Raw genomic sequence first — 21143 nt, 5'->3', positions numbered from 1 at the left:
TTCCCGGACCGGGGCACGAACCCGTGTCCCCTGCATCAGCAGGTGGACTCTCAACCACTGCGCCACGAGGGAAGCCCAGCTCGTAGATTTTTAACGGGTCTTCTTCACTTAGAAGCTGCACATTATGGAACATTAAACAGTTTGTCATAGAAAAAAAAAAAAAAAGGACGAATGTGTACTTTTCTTTTTACTTACCTTGTCATTAATACATTTTATTCCTGGGCTTTTGCCACAGTTTGTTTGGGCTACATCATCTACCCTCTCTTCCTCTCTCCTTTCCTTCTTCAGGCATTTATTCAGTGTCACCTGTATGCCACATAGTGGGCTAAACACTAAAGGTACAGGGGCTGTAAAGATGAAGGCACCATCCCTGCCCTCAAGTTCCTCTGTCTGGTAGAACTTATCACAGTTCTGCTCCTGGCTAAGTATCAAAGACGAAGTTGATAGATGACGAACTGTTAATAAACAGCTACATGTATCTGTTTCATTCTTCATGCCTTATTGTTCTGAAGATGAGTGATGTTTCTGGTGAATTCTGTTCCCATACATCACATAACTAGGCACAGTGTTGGATTATATTTGGAAAATCAATGTCTTTGCATTGGGTTTGTATTGTCTCCGTATTGGACAAATTTCTTTGCTTTTCGGCTGAATATCGTTTTCCATCACTGTCATAATTTGTTTTTCATTATGAAGCAATGAAGTTATCAGAAAGTGACTTTCAGTCACTCTTCGTTGTTGCTGGATGCGCACCCTCCAGATTTTAAAACCTCCACAGGGTCTTACAAGCCTCTAATGTAGTCTAGTGTAGCCGCCAAGTCATTACTTTTTGTTCTATCTGGAGTGTGTGAAATGCAAAGAAAAAGTTCTTAATTGAATTGTTTCTGTCAACAGAATGAGTAAGGAAGATGCGGTGTGTGACTCGGATACACATTATTACCAAATGTTCTCATTTAATTGCATTTCTTTTTGCAACAAGAAATGAGCAATAGAGTGCTGAATAAATAGTTCATGGTTCTTATTGCTGCCAGGCTAAATGTGGGCAGGTGTTGTGCCATACCATGAAGTGGTTTATCCTGGTGCAGGGGGGCAAATCAGACTCGGCACTGTTTTTCAGTATCTCTAGTTACAGACGTTGCCATGGCACAGTACCTGTAAGTTTGCATAGTGAAGTGGCTGCTTCCCCATCCTGAGCAGTCTATGAAAGATTAAAGATATTCATCAGCATCTACCCATATTTTCTTTTCTTGACCCGCCTGCAAAATGGCCTTTAAAAACACCCCAGGGGCTTCCCTGGTGGCGCAGTGGTTGAGAGTCCGCCTGCCGATGCAGGGGACACGGGTTCGTGCCCCGATCCGGGAAGATCCCACATGCCGCGGAGCGGCTGGGCCTGTGAGCCATGGCCGCTGAGCCTGTGTGTCCGGAGCCTGTGCTCCGCAACGGGAGAGGCCACAACAGTGAGAGGCCTGCGTACCGCCAAAAATAAAAAAAAAACACCTCACCTCTTTCCCAGCCAGGCACACTTCCTCCATTCCGTGTTTCCTCTTCCTACCTACTCTCTTGCTCCCTGGAGTTCGTGGCTGGGACCCCATTTCCTGCAGGATCTGAAGCAGAGGAGACCCGGAGCGTCTGCGCAGGGTCCCTGTGTGGTGCTGCCCTGGCTCCTGCTAGGCTGGCCACACTGACTCTGCTCCTCCCCTGCTCCCTGCTGCTTCAGCTACAGACAGAGGTTTCACCACAGTCAATCGTGTCACTTTCTCCCCTTAATGGTTACATAATCACCTCTTATGATTAAGAGTTAAGGGTAAGTAGAAAAATCTGAATAATTATTAAATTATCCAGAAAGTGGCGTTCTTAAGATAACTGGTTTTAGTCTGATTTCCTTTTATTAAGATGATAACCTTTTTAAATACATTTCCAGCGGGCTTGTTGGGCCTCACCGCTCATTCATCCAGAGTCCACTGAAGCTAGAGCAGTTCACAGCCAGAAGTGCCGTGTGGCCATGCTTCAGTGCCTTTCCATTGCCTTCGTCATAAAGTCCAAACCCATGGAATTGGAGGACACATTGACCTCGGCCTGTTTGTCTTATTTTCAACTGCCTGCCTTACTAAACCCACCGTTCTGACTGGTCAGTCCCCTGATGCTCTCTCGGTTTTTTTTTGCCTCGGTAGTTTTGCATATGCCATGTCCCAGCCAGGCGTGTTCTCTGCTTCCCCACCACTGATACAGATTCGCTCCATTCTTCAAAATCTTTATCCAGTGAAGTTTCCCATCACTACTACCCCCTGTAGCACCTCCTCCCACCTCTGAATCCCTGTAATACTATACCATTTATTTGGTTATTAGTCCTCTATAGTGTATTGATTTTTGAAAACTGAATTGGTCTGGTTTTGCAACTGCATGTATTTGCATATTGTCTCCTCCAAAGGATAATGAGCATCTTGCAGGTGGACGCTACGTCCTACAATCTTCATATTCTTAGGGCATGGCACAGTGGCTGGCCCATGGAAGTGTCTGTAAATGTTTATTGAAAACACCACATAACATTTCTGAGCCTGGGAATATTGTGGTTCCATTGATAGTAACAAGGAGACTGAGTTGGCTGATTTTGTGAGGACAGTTAGTTCAGATTTTGACATAGTTTCAAGTGATAGCAGAGATACATGAGCATATATTCCTTAGAGGTGGAAGACTGTTTATAAATGCAGATTTGCAAGTGACTGAAGTCAAGATTGTGCTTCAGGCCATGATAGGGAAGAATGTTTCTAAAGGAAGAGAAATTATTAGGGGAATCAAAAGCTCCCAGGGGTCTGGAAAAGGAAAAAGCGTTAGAAAAGATGCATTGTTCACTTAATATTATTTTCCCTGTACTGAGCACAAGGTGTTCCGCGGAGTAGGGTGTTGACTGAATAAATGTGAAGAAAACTGAAGTGAAGTGGGAAATTAAACCTAGGTTTGTCTCATGCTGACTCCCATGGGCTTTGATTATTCCTATACAACTTCACATACAATTATGAGGAATTTAAACTGAAAAGCTCTCCATCATGTGGGTTAATCAGAAAAGTCATTAGAAGTTACGAGATTGCATTATGTCCTTCTTATCCTGATGCAACGTTCATAAATAATATTGGATAAAACATTTAATAGCTATGACTTAAATGCTACAATACTCCTGGCAGCTATATTAGAATAAATTTTAACTGTCAAGCAAATAAGCAAACAGATCTCATAAAGCAGAACATTTTAGGTGAAACACTCTGAATTACCTGAGAGTTACTCTGTGATCTTTATATGTTGTGATTTTAAACCAGTACATTCTTCAATTGCCAGAGCAGTATTCTGCGGCCAGATTTTCAAATACGCTATTTATGATTCAGGTTCTGTGATTCGCTAAGAAAGGCTCAGGACTCAGCATACAGTCATACTTGTGGCTAAGATTTATCGTAGCAAGAAGACATAAAGCAAGACAGCACTTGCAGGCCTGCAATGTTGACTTTTGTTCTGCACGGGTAGATTGAAACTATGAGATTGAGACAGATGAAGTTGCAAAATTCAACCATTTTTAACTACAGAAATGACAGTTGTGTGCAGTTCAGCCTCTCGTTCTGTCTTCTGGTTTACTCCCCCAAAGTTATGTGTGTAGCCTGTGGGGCTGGATTCCACAGAGTACAACCCGTCATCCAGAGCTGGGAATTGAGGGCTAAAGTTTTGCTGTTTCCCAGCCCACATGCCACCCTTTATAATGGTGACAGAAGTACATAATTTTTGTGGAGGTCAAGACGACCTGTCATTCAGTGAGTTTAAACTCAGCATTGTCCTTAAGGTCGCAGTCATAAATATCTTACAAGAGTAAGCATTTTACTAAATTAAGCATTTGTTGGACCAGTTATCTTGATCAATTGAGAGAAGACTCTTCAACCGGACCATCCAGCCAAAAATAGAAACAAAGCAGTGGGAACCCCATGACCTTTATGGGAAGACATTGCAGTGAATGGTAGAGGATATGGATTACAGAGACACATTGGTGGCACTTCCAGGAGCTGCAGAAATTTTGCTGGATGAAAGCTCCAGGTGTCTGCTGCCTGCATATTTCGTTGCAGAGTGATTTAGAGGCAGAGTCCCAGACCACAAGGGTGCTTCTCTCCATCCTTCCTCTTGTCTTTAATACACTTACATGTGCCACTAATGGAATAAAGCTTTCAAGCTAGCAGGAAGATCAATAAAAATTTTATAAGGCTAGCAAACACTTATTGAGCGTCATAGTATATGGCTTAGTTTTCTTTTTTGAAAATGAAAAGAGATTCAAATAAATAATACTGGAAAGTCACTTGGGTCATTTTAGAAATGGTATTATTTTAATGGTAAATTTAAAAATAGTGTATGTGATCCTACCTGCTAGTTATCTAGGATTTCCAGATTTTTAAATGTTTAAATCTTAAAACGAATAAATTCCCCCTTTTCACTATGTTCTCAAACAGTGAAATTCCCTGCGCTTGGTTTAAAAAAAAAAAAAAAAAAAAACCACCTCAGAAGATTTTATTTTCCTATTATGATTGAGGGTTCTTTTTTTTTTTTTTTAAGGCTCACACTTACTTAATGTGACGGTAACTTGAAAGGTATTAAATCTCAGAAAACTGTCATCTCTCTAAGCCCCAGAAAGATGGATGATTACCTCTTCCCAAGCCAGGTTGTACCCTGGAAACTGTACCAATAAGTCCCGCAACCTGAGGCCCCCAGGAGGTGCGATTGTACCTGAGCTGAAAACCTCTGAAAGCAGCAGCAGAGCCAGACTCTGCTCCCCAGGAGCACTGTCCCCAGTTTGACACAGGTTTGCTTTCCCTGTTAGCGATGAGCAAGCACAGCCCAGAGGAACTAGAAACCTGGTTTCCCACATTGGTGTAGGAATAGGGAGAGAGCCTAAAATACCTTCCACCATGTATTGAGCCTTGCAGTGGGCCTGGCAGTCTCATTTAATTTTCACAACTCTGAAAGTGTTTTCCTGGACTGCAGATGGGGAAATGAAGGCTGAAAGGTTAAGTGATGTGCGGCCGGTTCACAGCTTCTAAGGGGCAGAGCCAGGTCAACGGACTCCAAAGCACACCTTCCCCACAAACTCAAACACACAGCTACACCTCCGAGTGTGGGAGGCCCAGGACCTTGAGGAAGGGCGTAAACGCTGAGAGAAGGAGTGCTGAATATTTGCTACACACCTCCTATATGCCAATCCGTGTTCTTAACATCTTTTCAACTAATCCTCCCAACGACCCTGTGAGTTAGGCAGATTCAAAGTCAAGAAATTCAAAGTCAAGAAAGAAATTCAAAGAAATTGAAAGAAATTCAAAGTCAAGAAACTTTGAAGGTCACTGAGCTGGTTAGTAGCAGGGCTCACAGCTGAACCCAGGTCTGTTTGAGTTTCTCTTCCCTCTTACCATGATAGAGTGTTAACCAAAATGGTTTTTGGAGAAATAAGGACCATTACATTGGTGGAAAGGAAAGACCAATAGAAAAGCAGAAACATAGCCTGAAAACTTTAGACAAATGTTCAACCTAATGGTTAAAAATTAACAGTATATAATCTTGGGCTAAATAGCCTGACAACTTTTTAAATTACCTTTATTTTACTAAATTTAACCTGTCAGTTTTATATGAACATAACACACTTTAAGATCAATTTTAAATTTGTCTTGTTAAGAATAGGACTCAGGTCTTTTGTGATAGAAATGAATTCCTGAGATCCAAATGATAATAAAGTGGGCAGATAGGGCTTCCTTGGTGGCGCAGTGGTAGAGAGTCTGCCTGCCGATGCAGGGGGCACGGGCTCGTGCCCCGGTCCGGGAGGATCCCGCGTGCCGTGGAGCGGCTGGGCCCGTGAGCCATGGCCGCTGAGCCTGTGTGTCCGGAGCTTGTGCTCCGCAACGGGAGAGGCCACAACAGTGAGAGGCCCGCGTACTGCAAAAAAACAAACAAACAAAAAAGTGGGCAGATAGATGTTCAACTAGAGTGGATCTGTTAAAAGTCAGATGTAGATAAATTGGAATTCAAGTAACCAGACCTGAAGTTTAATTGAAATGTATATCTTAGAGTTTCAAGACAAAGCAAATTACAACCAAAAAAAAAAAAAAGCTTTTTATCAGGGATTAACCAAGGATTATTTGGAAAAGTCACTTGCACTGAACATGTGTTTAATCTCCTTCATGGTCTACTGTAACGTAATATTTAGCTAGGGTTGATGTGTGTTGTCAGGACCTGGGGGCAACTGCAGATATTCAATCACCAGAGACAGATTAAATTATGTCAAATATGCCAAGGCAAGAAAGAAACGAATACATTTGAAATATATTCTAAACAAGTGGTCCTAATTATCTTTCATTTAAGTAAAAATAATAAGTAGAAGATCCCTTAAACAGCTTACTAGTTAAGGCTTTATTTACTATGTGCTGGAGGTGGCTATAATAAAAAGAAAATAATAAAGGTATTGCAAATCTGTGTGCCCTCCTTTCTGTTAATCATCTTTATGAGCAGTTTTAAGATTACCTTGCAGAATATGGAAGAATGTTGTTCTATCCATATTGAGCACCAGAGTTCCAATTAAGTCAATTTTTGGTCTTTAGGGGCTACCTCTAAAATTGTGAGACTATAGGCCAATACTAACTAATACGGACTTTACCTGCCACGTGGTGATGAGTGGCAACTTGTTTTTGGCAAGTAGGATGAGAGTGTGTTATAGCAATCAGTGTTTATGTTTGAACCTGTATTTAAAGCCAACAAATTATTTGAAACTGGGCAGTTAAACAGTGTTAAACATACTATATAAGATGCTTTCTACTGTTTAGTCTGTTTAGCTAACTGTTTAGTTAATACTGTATGTAATTGACAGACAGCTATAATTTGGTATATTCTTCATTCAGAGGTAAAAGGTAAATTTAGTAACTTTTTTTTTTAGTCCATCTTAGGTGCCATTTTTAAATTTAGTCTTCCTGAAGCATAAGTACTGTCACACCCTTTCAGATTCCAAAACCTTGAACCAGTGAGTCCTGTTTTCTAGTTATTAGCCATTTCCCTCAGCCTAATGGAGGAGATAATAAATATGTAACATGTCAGGGATGAGGGCTACAGACAAAGCAGAGTAAGAAGGAGTGGGCGGGGCTTCCCTGGTGGCGCAGTGGTTGAGAGTCCGCCGCCGATGCAGGGGACACGGGTTCGTGCCCCGGTCCGGGAAGATCCCACATGCCGCGGAGCGGCTGGGCCCGTGAGCCATGGCCGCTGAGCCTGTGTGTCCGGAGCCTGTGCTCCGCAACAGGAGAGGCCACAACAGTGAGAGGCCCGCGTACTGCCAAAAAAAAAATAAAAAATAAAAAAAAGAAGGAGTGGGCGGTAATGAGTGATAGAGGTGCTGTTTTAGATAGATCAAGGGGACTCTAATGTCACATTTGAGCAGCGACCCAGTGGAAGTGAAGGGGAGACCCGTGTTGACATCTGGGGGAAGAACATTTCAGGTACATGCAAAGGCTCTGAGATGGACTAAGTCAGTCAGTATGATCTGAGTCAGTATTATCAGAGTAATTAAGGGGGAAAGTGGTGCAAGGTAAAGGCCAAACCGTACCTACCTTGTAGGCCATGGACAGACCTTGAATTTTGCTCTGAGTGGGATGGCGGCTGTTAGACCTTGGCACCGAGGAGTGACATGACCTATGATTTAATGGGGTCACTCTGGCTGCCGAGATGAGAATAGACTGGAGAGGATCAGTGGTGGGGTCAGGGAGACTGGTTAGGAGGATATTGCAGTCACACAGGGAAGAGGAGATCAGAAAGGTAGTGGTAGAGGTGATGTTTTTTAAGGTAGAGCTGTAAGAACTTACTAATGGATCACATTTGGGGAGTGATTGGAGGAGAGAAATCAAGGATAATTCCAAGGCTCTGGGCCTAATCTACTGGAGGAACGGAGTTGCCTGAATGGATGGGGAAGACTGAGTGGAACAGATTTTAAGGCAGAGGGTAGGAGGCAGGGAATAACAAGGGCTTGGTTTTTGACATGATTTGTGAGAAGTAGCAAAGATACTTTAAATATCTTTAAAAAATATATTCAAGTCATATGTGTGAAGAACAATTTACCTGAAGGACCCTATACTTTATATAACTAGAGAATTGCCTGATATTTCTGCCCTTCGGTCCCTTCCTAGAGTACATTTCCCTTAGTCTCTTGAATAATCTTTGTCATTGAACATTTGCTAGAGGCGTTTCCAAAATCCTAGTAAATTATTTCCCTGTTTCCCTTTTGGTGACCTGCTTGGTTATGTTCTTGGAATTTTTTGGTTCCTAATGCATGATCTTTTTAAGAACGAAGATCAGAGGCTCTAGATCCCAGTCTTATTTCTTCCCGGTTGCTTTATGTATAAACTGGGACAGCCAGGGTGAGCAAATCCGTGGACCCTGAACATGCCACCACTGTAGGATTGGCTAGTTGAGCTGAGGCTATTGATTTTTTTTTTTTTGGGGGGGGTGGTACATGGGCCTCTCACTGTTGTGGCCTCTCCCGTTGCGGAGCACAGGCTCCGGACGCGCGGGCTCAGCGGCCATGGCTCACGGGCCCAGCCGCTCCGCGGCATGTGGGATCTTCCCGGACCAGGGCACGAACCCATGTCCCCTGCATCGGCAGGCGGACTCTCAACCACTGCGCCACCAGGGAAGCCCCAGGCTATTGATTTTTGAATGTGTTCTTCCCACTGGACAGTGTGCTCCTTGAGGGCAGGGGTTGTTGGCTGCTTAATCTTTATATTTCCTGAATCTAGCCTAGCACTTGATACAAGGGTTAACAGTAAATGTTGAATATGTGAATGTTTCTGAATAAATTTTAAGAAACTAAATATGTCTTTTCTCTTTTGTCTCATTTGTATAGCGCCTGATGGCAACAAAGTGCAAGATAAGAAAACTGCGGCCTCCAACCGGCCTGCTTCTGCTATTTCAGGACAAAATAGCAACCACACAGGAAATAAACCAGGTACTATGCATTGCCTTTGCTGTGGAAAAAGGAAGGTTAACCCAAAGGGCTTAGTCATGCTAGAATTTAGGAGAGCTTGGTTTCAGTCCTGCCACCAAAACACACACTCAGACTGACTCGTATGAATATGTCAGAGAACCTCTCACACCTTGATTTTCTCTCTTTAAAATGGAGATTCAAGGCTATGCCCTACTTACCTCTCAGAATCATTTTGACAGTCAGTGAGATGGTGTATGTGAATGCACTGTTTACTGTCAAGCAGTGTATAAGAGGAAATAATTTTGCCATTCTGCCTGCAATGATAGATATGACACAATTTTCTGTACCTGTATGCCCAGCATTGTTGCATATCTCTTTTGTGACTTTTTCAAAAACCACTTAAGGAAATCATTACACACAGCATAGCTGGTATAGAATGATGTTTTTGTTCTCCATTCCCTGCAATGATTGTACACCTACACAGTAATTTCATCTGATAGCCTGTGATTCATGGTCTGTTCCACTCAGTGATACGACGAAGCAAAAACTCTGTAAACATAATACAAACAATTGAATAGACAATGCAGTTGCTTCCAGGTATCCAACAACCATTGTGTGGTCCTTGGGAGAGACTAACTTACAGTCTGATGATAAGAGACAGTCAAAGGAAGGTAAAGGCAAATTGAACACCCCATGAGGTTCTTGGAAGCGTACATCCAAGGCCAAAGTCACTCAAGAACAGTGAATCAGTGAGAATAAAGATGGAAATAACGGTACCTAGCCCCATAGAAAACATTCCCTATTGCACCTAGTTTTGTGGGGCTTTTTTTCCCTTGTGGAAAAGGTCTTGAACAGAGAAGGTAAATCTAGCTTGCCGTTTAGGAGAGAAATAACCAGTACCACTGCAGGTATTGCATGAGTAACCATTACTGGCAAATGATGTGTAGTTTCAGTGGAGTTTTAATTTGTAGGCTAAGATTTCCCCATTTAGTCAGTTTGCATTTTCATTCATTTATCCATCCATCTATCCACCCAAAGCCCAGCCACCATCTAATGTTTATTGAGTAGTTGCCCTATGACTGGGACTGTGAGAGATACTGTATGAGAAAATCAACAGGGCCCCTGTCCTCATGCAGCTTGTTCTAGTGGACTTTTGTTCCTTATACTCCAGTGAGCATCCTTGTAGAAGTAGAAGCTCTTTAGTCTGAAAATCCCGTTTGTTTTACCATGAGAATTGAACATAGCTAAATGGTTTGTACTGGTTTTCCCTTGTTTTCCCCATCAACCATTGCTTCTAATTGCTACATTCTTTACTGTGCAATTTATACTTTTATATCCCAATAACTTGTTTATTTATCTGGTGCTAGTACTGTATAGGTAGTAGGGAAATATTATTAAAAGACATAATTCCTACCCTCTAGCTGACAGTATGGTGGAGTAAACCAGTATATGAATAAATCATTCTAACACAGTATTTCCATTATCAGAAGAGACATATGCAGAGTGCATAGAAATATAGAGGCCCAAAACATCTTTTCTGCTCCAACTGGCCATCTCTTTATAGAGCCATTTGATTTATGTTGCCGGAGTCAAGTTCAGTGAGGAGACGTTTCATTTCAGATTACATCTGCTTTCTTGTGTATACACATAGCAAAGATACATAGAAGACTCTTATTTTTAAAACCACCATGTTATCTTCCTGAGTATCTCTGAAGGTGACATAAGAGGTTCCAAGTTGGAGTTCCAGGCTTGAGTAAAACCTTTTGATTTTATGGGATATGAGTCACAGGAATGTCTGTCTAAAGCAGTTTTTGTTGATTTTCTTACTGTAGGAACTTAAAAAGAAAAGAAGCACATGCTGTTTGGGGGATATTTTGAGTATTGCCCTAACCAGATGCAAGTATCCTGACAATGAAAAAGCGTCCCTTTTTATCCAGTAAATTTTAGTTAAATTTCTTGCCCTCCTTTACTTTCTGATACTTATGCTCTAGAACATCTCTGATTTAGAAAGCATCTATTCACATTCAAATTGTTAATATTTTACGTTTAAAACATGTAACGGAAGGTCCTCATGGTGTTTTATAAATATGTGCACACTGTGTCTTGTGTTATCCAAGAGGGAAGGGTACTCTCAGCTGTGAATACTTGAACCAAGTCCAAAAGAGACACTTTGTAAAGTTACAGAGTCTGCTTATGACTACTGTTAACTGAGGAAGTGCGAGATGCTTCTTCAGAACTCCATCAGCTGCCTCCAAATGGTAAAAGTTTTGTTTGTTTGTTCGTTTGTTTTTTAGCAGATGTAAGCTTTTATATATAGAATTTCCTGGATAAACAACAAGGTCCTACTGTATAGCACAGGGAACTACATTCAATATCCTATGATAAACCATCATGAAAAAGAATATTAAAAAAAGTATATACGTGTATCAATGAATCACCCTGCAGTACAGCAGAAATTAACACAACACTAAATCAACCACACTTCAACAAAAAAAGTTGTCTGTGTATGACCTAAAATCGAGCCTTGGACTCCACTGTTCCACCCACTTTGGGAAACACCAAGCTTACATTGTTCTCCTTCTGTAACACCCTCCTCCCATGCCATCCACACTTCTTAAAGCAAGTGTGTCTCTGGCGATCCTTCTCAGTTGCCACATCCACTGTGAAGCTTTTCCTGAGAACAAGCTGTGAATCTTCTTCCCACGCATTCCCTCTGTGCTTCGAGCGATTATTTCTTAGAGGACTCATTTCACCTCGTCCTTGATTGTAACCCAAATGGTAAAAGTTTGACCTGATTAGAAGAGAAAATTGCATTTTCTTCATGAACTACTGGGCACGTACCTGAGAAAAGCAGAAACTCCAGTTTATTAAAAATGCCTCTTAATTCCTATCCCTCTACTATTCCCCACCACAAGTCTTTAGAAGAGCCAGTAGAACTTTCTTCTTATAAATAATAAATAAATTTCCCTCATGGAGGAAAACATGACCTGTAATCTTCCAGCTGTTTTCTGATTCTAATGACACTGTAGATGCCATGCTGTGAAAAGGGGGGACAGAATTGAGTTAAAGATGGGATTTTAAGGCCTAACTCTGACACTTAACTGTGCCACCTTCCTTAGTCACATGCATTTATTTCCTTTAGTTTTCTCATTTGGAAAATAGGCACAATAACTCTTCATTGAATGACTAGCTGCTTGACTAACTCATAGGATTATTGTGAAGAATAAACTGATAATATATATGGAAGTCCTTGTAAAAAGCCCTAACAGAAGTAGTTTACTGTATAAACAGTAGTGGTTCAGATAGGAGTCAAGGTCTACTGAGTTCTTGGAAAAAAGCCTTGTCAAAGTGAGTTGATTTTCTTGATCTTTGAGGGTCACTCTTTAGTTCCGATTTTTGCAGAATAGTCCAGGTTTACACACGTCGCCACAGACAGACTCTTATCAGCACGCCCTTTCACTTTTAAAAGTGCCCTCATTTGGGTAGTCCCTCTACTTTGCAATCATCACAGGTAGGAGGTTGGATGCAGAGTGTAGCTGCAAGCTTACCGCCACCGAAATCCTATTTCTCTTAAAACTTCTCCATCTGAGAATAAGTAACTCAGTTCTATTCTAACAACGTTAGATCTGTTGGGAAACAATGTGAAATGTTCGTGATGTCAAATCATTTTCTATACCTTCATTTTGTTCCAGAGAAAAGTGATATGAGGGTAGAAATGAGAGGGAGACAAAAATTACAGAAAATTCACTATTTACTTGGAATTATTCAATTGTATTCTTTCTTTCTGAAATCCTACCTTTAAAGACCATTTTTATCAGTTTTTAGTTATTAAATCTTAAAATTGTAATCGCTAGTATTTACATTTTAAAAAGTCTGTTGTCAACTACAAGATTGGTATGAGTTTGCCCCAGTAGTGATGCTTAATGGAAGTGTACTGGCTCTGAAAGTTAGCTAAAACTGTTGGCCCATTTGTTTATTCATTCTCTCTCTTTTTTTTTTTTTGGCCATGCCCTTGGTATGTGGGGTTCTTAGTTCCCTGACCAGGGATTGAACCCACGCCTCCTGCATTGGAAGCACAGAGTCTTAACCACTGGACAGCCAGGGAAGTCCCCTCATTCATTCATTTAATAAGTACTTATCGAATGCCTTCCTTCCTGTCAAATATAGTCCTAGGCAATGGGGAATATAACAATGAACAAAACTGACCAGGCTCTGCTCTTCCCTACCTGCATTCACAGCCATCTTTCATCTGTCACAGGGTGTTTATTAACATTCTAGTATCAAAGTGGCTTTTTATTAATGTGACCAGAAGGGCAGAAACAGAATTCAAACTGAATACCTTTTTCACTCTACAGTATTTTCTATTGCCAGGTCCCCAAACCAACCGAAACTGTCTAGCATATCATAGTCAGTATGCATCTTATACTTTAGAAATGTGTTGGATTTGTTCTCAACTTCCTCAAACCTAATTCTAAATAAATACTGATTGAGGTCAGTACTGAAGTGATAAAGGTGGCCAGTGGGAATTATCCGACTCTTAAGCATTGCCCTTACTTATAGTTTTTATTGATATATCTGCATAGAACTGTATACAGCCTGTTGTTGTATACAGTTGTTACCAGACAGGATACAGTTTGTGAAGAGTGTAATTTTCATATGAAATGATAGCATAGAAATCAGAGGTAAACTATGCCCCCTTTTGCATTGCTCTTTTCCAACTATGCATCTAAAAGGCAAGCAAGCATTCCATTGCATAACTGAGTATTGCCTCATGACTGCAGAAACATCAGTTATTGACTTAGAGTTCTCAGGGTTGGTTTGGATGGAAGAAGGTAGATGAGGATAAGTGTGCGTGTCCCATACGTTGCTATTAAAACCTTCTTTTCAAAATTTTGTGTGAAATTTGGCAAGTACTTGAAAGTAAGCTAGAAATGTCACATACTCCATATTCCATGAACAAAATTTGACTTTATAGACTCTGTTTTACAGACTTTCTATAATGTGCCTATGTGGCTTTTATAAATAAAGTTGATTTTCAAGTTTCATAATAAAATCAAAGTTTTCATGAGGGAGTAAAACCTCATTATTTAAGGACTTCTTTTAAGCAATAAGTAATTGTTGGAAGTCTTTCTTCTGACTTCATTTTGGCTTTTGTTCTCAGATCATTTTTTCTTCAAAATACCATTTTGCTATGGCTGTCACTTCCAAAAACAAAGGACAGCAGAACTCCCCTGTCTGTGATCCTTAACAAAGTGCCTGAGGGGAGTCCACGTGCCCCTCTTCTAGTGTCAGAGGAAAACCTTTTGGGACCAGAGGCCACATTTTTCTACATAAAAAATATTTGAGACCTCATAAATGATTAGTAAATCTGGGAAATAATTATCATAATGAGTATGAGCTAGTGAGGGGTTCGTATTATGAATTTTTTGAAAAAGCATACCTTAAAGCAAAGGAAAAGCATAAAATATCATCGCCTGGTCCTGCCCATGATACACACTGCCAGGTTTATGCAGGTCCTAATGTACTTTTAGACAGTTTTTATTTCCCTTAAATGTACAAATTCTGTGACGTTTAAGACGCATTTGTGATGCAAGTCCTTTAAGTCTGTTGATGAAGCTCTGCCAGTTGTCTCTAAAGTATTATTCCAGTAGGTTTCTATTTTTAATAAGAGATCTTAAAATTGTGATGTTAATTAAGTAGCAGGGAAAACAAAGCTGATTTTAAGTGTAATTATCATCATCATTATTATTACTATGCTTTTCCTTTTATTTAGTAACAGGCAGAGTGAGTGTATTCATGTGACCCTCTGCTGGAAACCCCGTGGTGGCATCTCACTCAGAGCATAATCCAGAGTCCTCACCAGGCCCCCAGGTCTCTGGCCCCATCACTTACTGATCTCACTCTGCTCCAGTGGCTCAGATCTTCATATCGTTTCTTGAACACCTTAGGTACTCGTAACCTCAGGGCCTTTGCACTTGCTTTTCCTCTCTTGGAATATCTGCACGGGTAGCTCCCTTACTTCCATCTGGTTTTTACACATAAAAGCTACCATCACAATTAGACTTCCCTTGGCACCTATCCAAAATGTCAGACCTCCCCTTCCTGCCATTTCACAATCCCCTTGGCTGCTTTGCTATCTCCTTAGCATTTATTGCAGTCTAACATTTTATATATTGCCCTTTTTTTCACTCTCTATATTTTACTTATTTATTCCATAAATTTTCCCTAAGCAAACCCCATTTGGGCAAAGATTTCTGTCTTTTTTGTTAATAGCTCTCTTTTCAGCACATACAACACTGCCTGGTGCACAGTAGCTATTCAGTGTGTTCCGTAAATGAGTGAATTTATTGAGATTTATCAAGTTCTAGGCACTGTGCTAACGCTGTTACAAGCATTATTTTATTTAATCCTTACAATGATGTGAGATAGATAGGTTCTATTTTATCCTCATAGGCAATAAGTGAAAAACCCATGAACCCTATATCATAGCTTAAGGCTTAGAGAGCTGAGTGAGTAATTCGGCCAAATCTCACAGCAAGTGAGTGACAGAACCGGAAGTGATCTCATGCCCGTCTGACTCCAGAGCTGGGCTGTTCACATCTATCTGGTGAACATGTATTTAGTATAATAAATTCACTTAGGAGTCTATGTGCTGTTAAGGAACAGGCTTTTTGAAACATAAAAACAATAGAGGTTCAGTAGCTTAGGAACACAAAACCTCATATATATTGTTTGATAAATACAAGCCAAAGGCACAGTTATGTTTTACACAAATTTTGGGGGGACTGTGTGTCTTTTTATTTTACTTTATTTTTTTGAGTTTTATTGAGATATAATTGACATACAGCATCAATTAAACTGTGTAAGTTTAAGGTGTACAGCATAATGACTTGACTTATATTGTGAAATGTTTATCCCAATGTGTTTAGTTAGCATCCATCATCTTATATGAAAAAAAAAAAAAGAAATGGGTTTTTTCCTTGTGATGAGATCTCTTAGAATCTAACCTCTTATGTAATATTTTTAAATAGAAGATAATACTTGGAAATTCTCAGGAAAATTATAATAAAGTGTATCACTGAAAGTATAGTTACATGTACTAATTGTTGTCACGTTACTATACGTAAGATGTAGTAATATTTCATTCATCAGATTTACTGGACAAAAAGATATTTATCAGTGTATATCGTTTCTCAAAATCTGCCCCTCTTCTCATGTTTTTTTTTTCTCTTTTTCAGACCCTCCACCAGTGCTGCGCGTTGATGACCGGCAGCGGCTGGCGAGGGAGCGGCGTGAGGAGCGGGAGAAGCAGCTAGGTATCCGCAGCCCTCGCTTGATCTTTCAAGGATACCGTTGTTGAAATGTTACTTTTTTCCCCTCGAGGATGATGGACAAACAGACATCACTCTAATAAGCATGCTTTCTAGCATGCCTTTATGAGTTTTGCAGATGGATTGGGAAACAGAATTTAGTATGTTGATATAAACATAGAACTAGGGCTTTCCTGGTGGTGCAGTGGTTGAGAATCCGCCTGCCGATGCAGGGGACACAGGTTCGTGCCCCGGTCCGGGAAGATCCCACGTGCCGCGGAGCGGCTGGGCCCGTGAGCCATGGCCGCTGAGCCTGCATGTCCGGAGCCTGTGCTCCGCAACGGGAGAGCCACAACAGTGAGAGGCCCACGTAATGCAAAAAAAAAAAAAAATACCAGGAGAGTCAGCATGTGGTTCTTTTTATGTGAACAGTTATGAGACTGTGCACTGCTAGGGCACTCACTGCTTTCGATGTTAAAATAATGCTGCTGTTGAATTTATAGACTGATGCTACCAATGTGCTGCCAGGAAAAACACAAGACCTGTGCTGAGGGGTCTGATTTTTCTTTTGTTATCTAAGGCCCTAGCAAAAGGTTAGCAACTGCAGCATTTGCCACGTAATCACCTAGAGAGCTGGGTCACAGGACGAGCTTACCAGGAAGCCAAGATCCGAGCACTCAGCAGTCCTTGTCTTCCAGAACATTGAGCAAGGATGTTGGTGCCAACTCCTCCTTTAATGTCCATTTATGCAAAGTTGCTAAAACAGGATACTCTCTTTATGTGCCTTGGAAAGGTGAAATGTCTAGTCAGTGTGTCTCATTGTTTCCAGAGCGTCTGGATATTTTAAAACCAGAGCTGAGTTAGGTTGCCACAGTCTTTCCAGTGGATGACCTATAACTTTTCTAAAGTTCTACTGCATTTTGTAAACGTTAATGTTTCAGTTGGAAAACCCAGCCCCATATCCCATCTCTGATTATTTGTATTCAAGAATCCAAATTTGTGAAATTCACTGGAAGCTGATTTTCAAAAGTCTGTTGACATTGTTTACATTCTTTGAACACAGGTCTCTTTCTCTCCCTTGCCATCACGGTCATGTGAGGTCATTTCTTTTGCTGCCAAGGTTTTTTCAACACAGATTTCAATGACTTGCTGGCAGTAAACAAGCTGCGTGTTTCTGTGTTTAGAGTTTGCACCCAGGCTTGAAGTTCCCTGCCTCTATCAGGTCTCCCTCGGGCTGGTAGGTTCTTGGAGAACAGGGCTGCCTGTGGCCCTGAGGCGGGTCCCTCTTTGCTTGGAGTGCTGTGTAGTCTGGAGACCTTTCTTCTGTGAACTGTGCCCACTGCTCCCCAGTAAAGGTCAGTTAGACAAGTGGATCAGAGCTGAGAGGGAAAGGCAGAGCTACTAAAGCAGGAAGAGATTCCAGGCAAGCATAAGTATTTACACTCTGGTTTTGGATCCATCCAAGCAAAGATAAGCACTTGTGTCCTCTCCCCTCTCCACCCCATCCCTGTTGGGTTAGGTTTCCCACTGTTAAATGTCTCCTTAGCACTGCAGTGTGGATTCGTATCTACCTGAGTAAAAGTAGCTCCCTAGGGTCAGGAGACGACTCCTGTATCATTTAAATCCCATCATGAATTAGCTTCTGCACCTTAACTCATACCTTTCCATTTGGGTTTCTTTGTCTTTCAGATCCACGCGTTATTAGTTCTTTTTGTAGAAAGTATAAATATGCTGGTCACACAAAAATCATTTCCCTTCTTATGCTATAAAGTTGTATAGCTCTGAGCCTGCAGATTCTCCCTACAAGTTGCCTAACTTTATCTGTTGTGTGGCTGGGTTTCTTCTTAATATGTGGCCCCATTTTAATTCATGTCGATGATGTAGAACATGGCTTATTAGTTTATATAGTTAAAAACTCTATTTGCTAGGTATTGTGTTAAGAAGATGAATAAAGGTTGAGGCCCAGCCCTCCAGGGCTAGCTACCGTCTAGTGGTGGGGAGGCGGGAACAGATAAACACACAGCAATTCTAATAGAGGGTGGTATTGAAGGGGTATGCACATGGGGCATCGAGAACCCCACAGAAGGACCTAGCCCAGCCTGAGGATGTCAGGGGCCACCTGAACGTCCAACTAGAGGATGAAGAGGAGTCATCCAGGGAGCTAGAAGAGGTGGGGACTGTAGAGCACTGACGCAAGACAGGTGGCAAAAGGGCATCTGGTAACAGACCCAACCTGCTTATCAGATTCTTATATGGGTCAAAGTAACGTTCAGATTATTGTATTATCCTGTGGTCACAGCTTTACTTTGTTGGTGAGCTAGCGTATCATAGACATGGTTTTTCTTTCTTCTTACCCTACCGTATTTAATACCATAGTTTTTCTTCTTTTTTTTTTTTGACCCCACCACTCAGTTTGTGGGATCTTAATTCCCCTGACCAGGGATTGAACCCGGGCCCTCAGCAGTGAGAGGAGTCCTAACCACTGGACCGCCAGGGAATTCCCAGTTTTCCTTAATTTTGATATTATCTCTTTTGTTGTCATTGACAGTCATAATTTTAATGAAATACATTTTTATCTATCATATTTCTGTTTTATTTTACTCATTTTTATTTTTTTCTGCATTATTTGCATTTTCTTTTAAAATTTCTTTTAAATTTTGGCCTATTTTAAGCTGTCAGAGTAGAAACTAATCTTCATAAATACACAAATAAACATTCATGCACACGTACATTTGTAAAAGAGTCATCTAAAATCTAGCATCTAATTTAAGCTGTGCCTTAGAATACATAAGGGTAATTTCTAAAAAAATTTTAGTTCTAAAAGAAAAAGTGCAGCTGATAAACTACCCATAAATATAAACTGTGCTGTGGAGAAGCTATGATGGGAGTAGAATAGTTAAAAAAAAAAAAAAAAAAAAAGGTGGGAGGGGTGGGGAAGGGCTGTCACTTAATAGCAGGTCTTTGGGGTGTACTTTTTGAAAACACGAAAGCAGTTGATAATATCAACTATTATCAAACTTTAAAGCTTTCCAAGTTAGAAAAAAAATACATTCCAGAAATTCCAACAGAGCAAAGTTTAAAGTTATTGGCCAGTGAGATTGATTATTCACTGTTGGATGTAGGTTGAAATTAACATTGAAATCATTAAAGATTTTATTTTTTTGTAATCCACATTTTTAAAAAGCAAGTTAAAAGGGAGAATAAAGGTCTTTGTTTTGGGCTGCATGTCATGTTTGTACTGTTCTACAAACAGGGAGGATCTATTAATAACTTTCTGTAGGATAAATTTCTGAGTCATGCTTTAATGCTTTATGGTAGGATTATATCATGTGGCCTGCTCTTTCCACATTATCCTTCAATTTATCACGTAAAATCAGGCATAATTCTTCAAGTACGGGACTGTTCTGTTTGTTTGGTTGAGCATATGCACTCTGAAAGCTTGATTTTTCTGCCTTAAAAGGTTTTCCCATGAAGAAATCTCCTCAACCACTATTTCATCTGATTCTGTTCAGGCCGTTCCTTCAAACTTCTCTCTCTTGACTTCTGCATCTTTTTTACCATCTCTCTTCTAAGCTTTAATTTTGGTTTTCTTCCTGGGGTAAGTGGGAGAATTGTATTTTTAATTGTACAAAAAAGGAGGGTTGTGTCATGGTTTCAACCCTCCTTTTTTGATAATGTGGGTTTCACATTTCCAACTTACTCATAAGGCAGTAGGTGCTTTCCTGTCATCTGAAACTCAGCCTCTATACCAGCGATCCCCAACCTTTTTGGCACCAGGGACCAGTTTCGTGGAAGACAGTTTTTCCGTGGGGGCGTGGTGGTTGGTTGGTACAGGCAGTAATGCGAGCGGTAGAGAGCGGCAGGTGAAGCTTTGCTCGCCTGCCCACCCCCCAGCTCCTGCTGTTCAGCCTGCTTCCTAACAGGCCTCGGACCGCTACCGGTCCGTGGCCCGCAGGTCGGGGACCCCCCGCTCTATACAACTACATTGCCCATCAACTTTCCCTCCAGAATACTCCTCTGAGGAATTTCTGTGTCTCGGTCAATTGCACCAGCATCCCCCCTGCCCCGCCCAATTATCTTTCCACTATTTTTGATGCTTTCTCCTGCTGCTGGAGGCACTGGCATCTTTCTACCAGCCTTAACTACCGCATCTTTTACAGAATGAAACGTGGTGGTCCAGAGCTGTGCACTGCCTAGTCTCCACTCGGACCTGTTGAGCTGTTTGTAGGTACCAGTGGTCAGCCTGGACTCAGCCTAGTCCTCTAGCTGGGGCTTCAGCTACCTCTAGCCTGGTTTGTAGGTGGAATTTGCCACACTCACTATCCCTGAATCCATTTAGTCACAAGACCAGCAGGCCTCTGTCTTCAACATAGGTCTCAGATCCATGCCTTTAAATTTGCTGCCTATGCACTCATCCTAGTTCAGACCTTAGTAAATTTAGATTTTAGTTACCCAAAACTATCTCATGGATGTACTTCATTCCTCTAGCTTGGTCACGGTTAGTGCCAGTCCTTCTTTTTGACGCCTTCCTGGTTTTTATGATCTTTCCCCTTTTGGAAACTCTCATTTTCTTACTCTATATCTTGCATAACTATCATATTTTAGCTCACATTCTAGTGCCACTTTATATGCTACTGAACTTTTTCTATTTGGACTTTATAGAACTTTCTGGTTTTATATATTTTAAACTTTTAAAGGGTATGGCCATGGTTTTCTAATTCTTTTTATCCCAGTATACAGAGCTAAATATGAAACAGATGCGTAATAAATATTTGCTGATTTTCCTGATTTTACCCGTCTTTAATTACGTCTTAATAATATTAATATTATTCATTAATAATAATAATGTTTATTGA

The 21143-nt window shown here is 40.9% G+C and overlaps 1 protein-coding gene across 1 annotated transcript in view; it reads left to right on the top strand.

The window, feature by feature from the left end:
• MAP7 (microtubule associated protein 7) overlaps positions 1-21143 on the top strand; it is a gene marked incomplete at its 5' end in the record, with an annotated part of 163003 nt that overhangs the window by 94296 nt on the left and 47564 nt on the right. The window contains 2 exons of the mRNA XM_082668805.1: positions 8897-8998; positions 16216-16293. Coding sequence (XP_082524931.1) covers positions 8897-8998; positions 16216-16293 — 180 coding nt within the window. The remainder of the gene's footprint in view (positions 1-8896; positions 8999-16215; positions 16294-21143) is intronic.

Source organism: Grampus griseus, assembly GCF_964374135.1.
Source record: "Grampus griseus genome assembly, chromosome: 13".
NCBI lineage: Eukaryota > Metazoa > Chordata > Mammalia > Artiodactyla > Delphinidae > Grampus > Grampus griseus.
The sequence above is the reverse complement of the archived record's forward strand: the minus strand, read 5'-3'. Positions and strand labels throughout refer to the sequence as shown.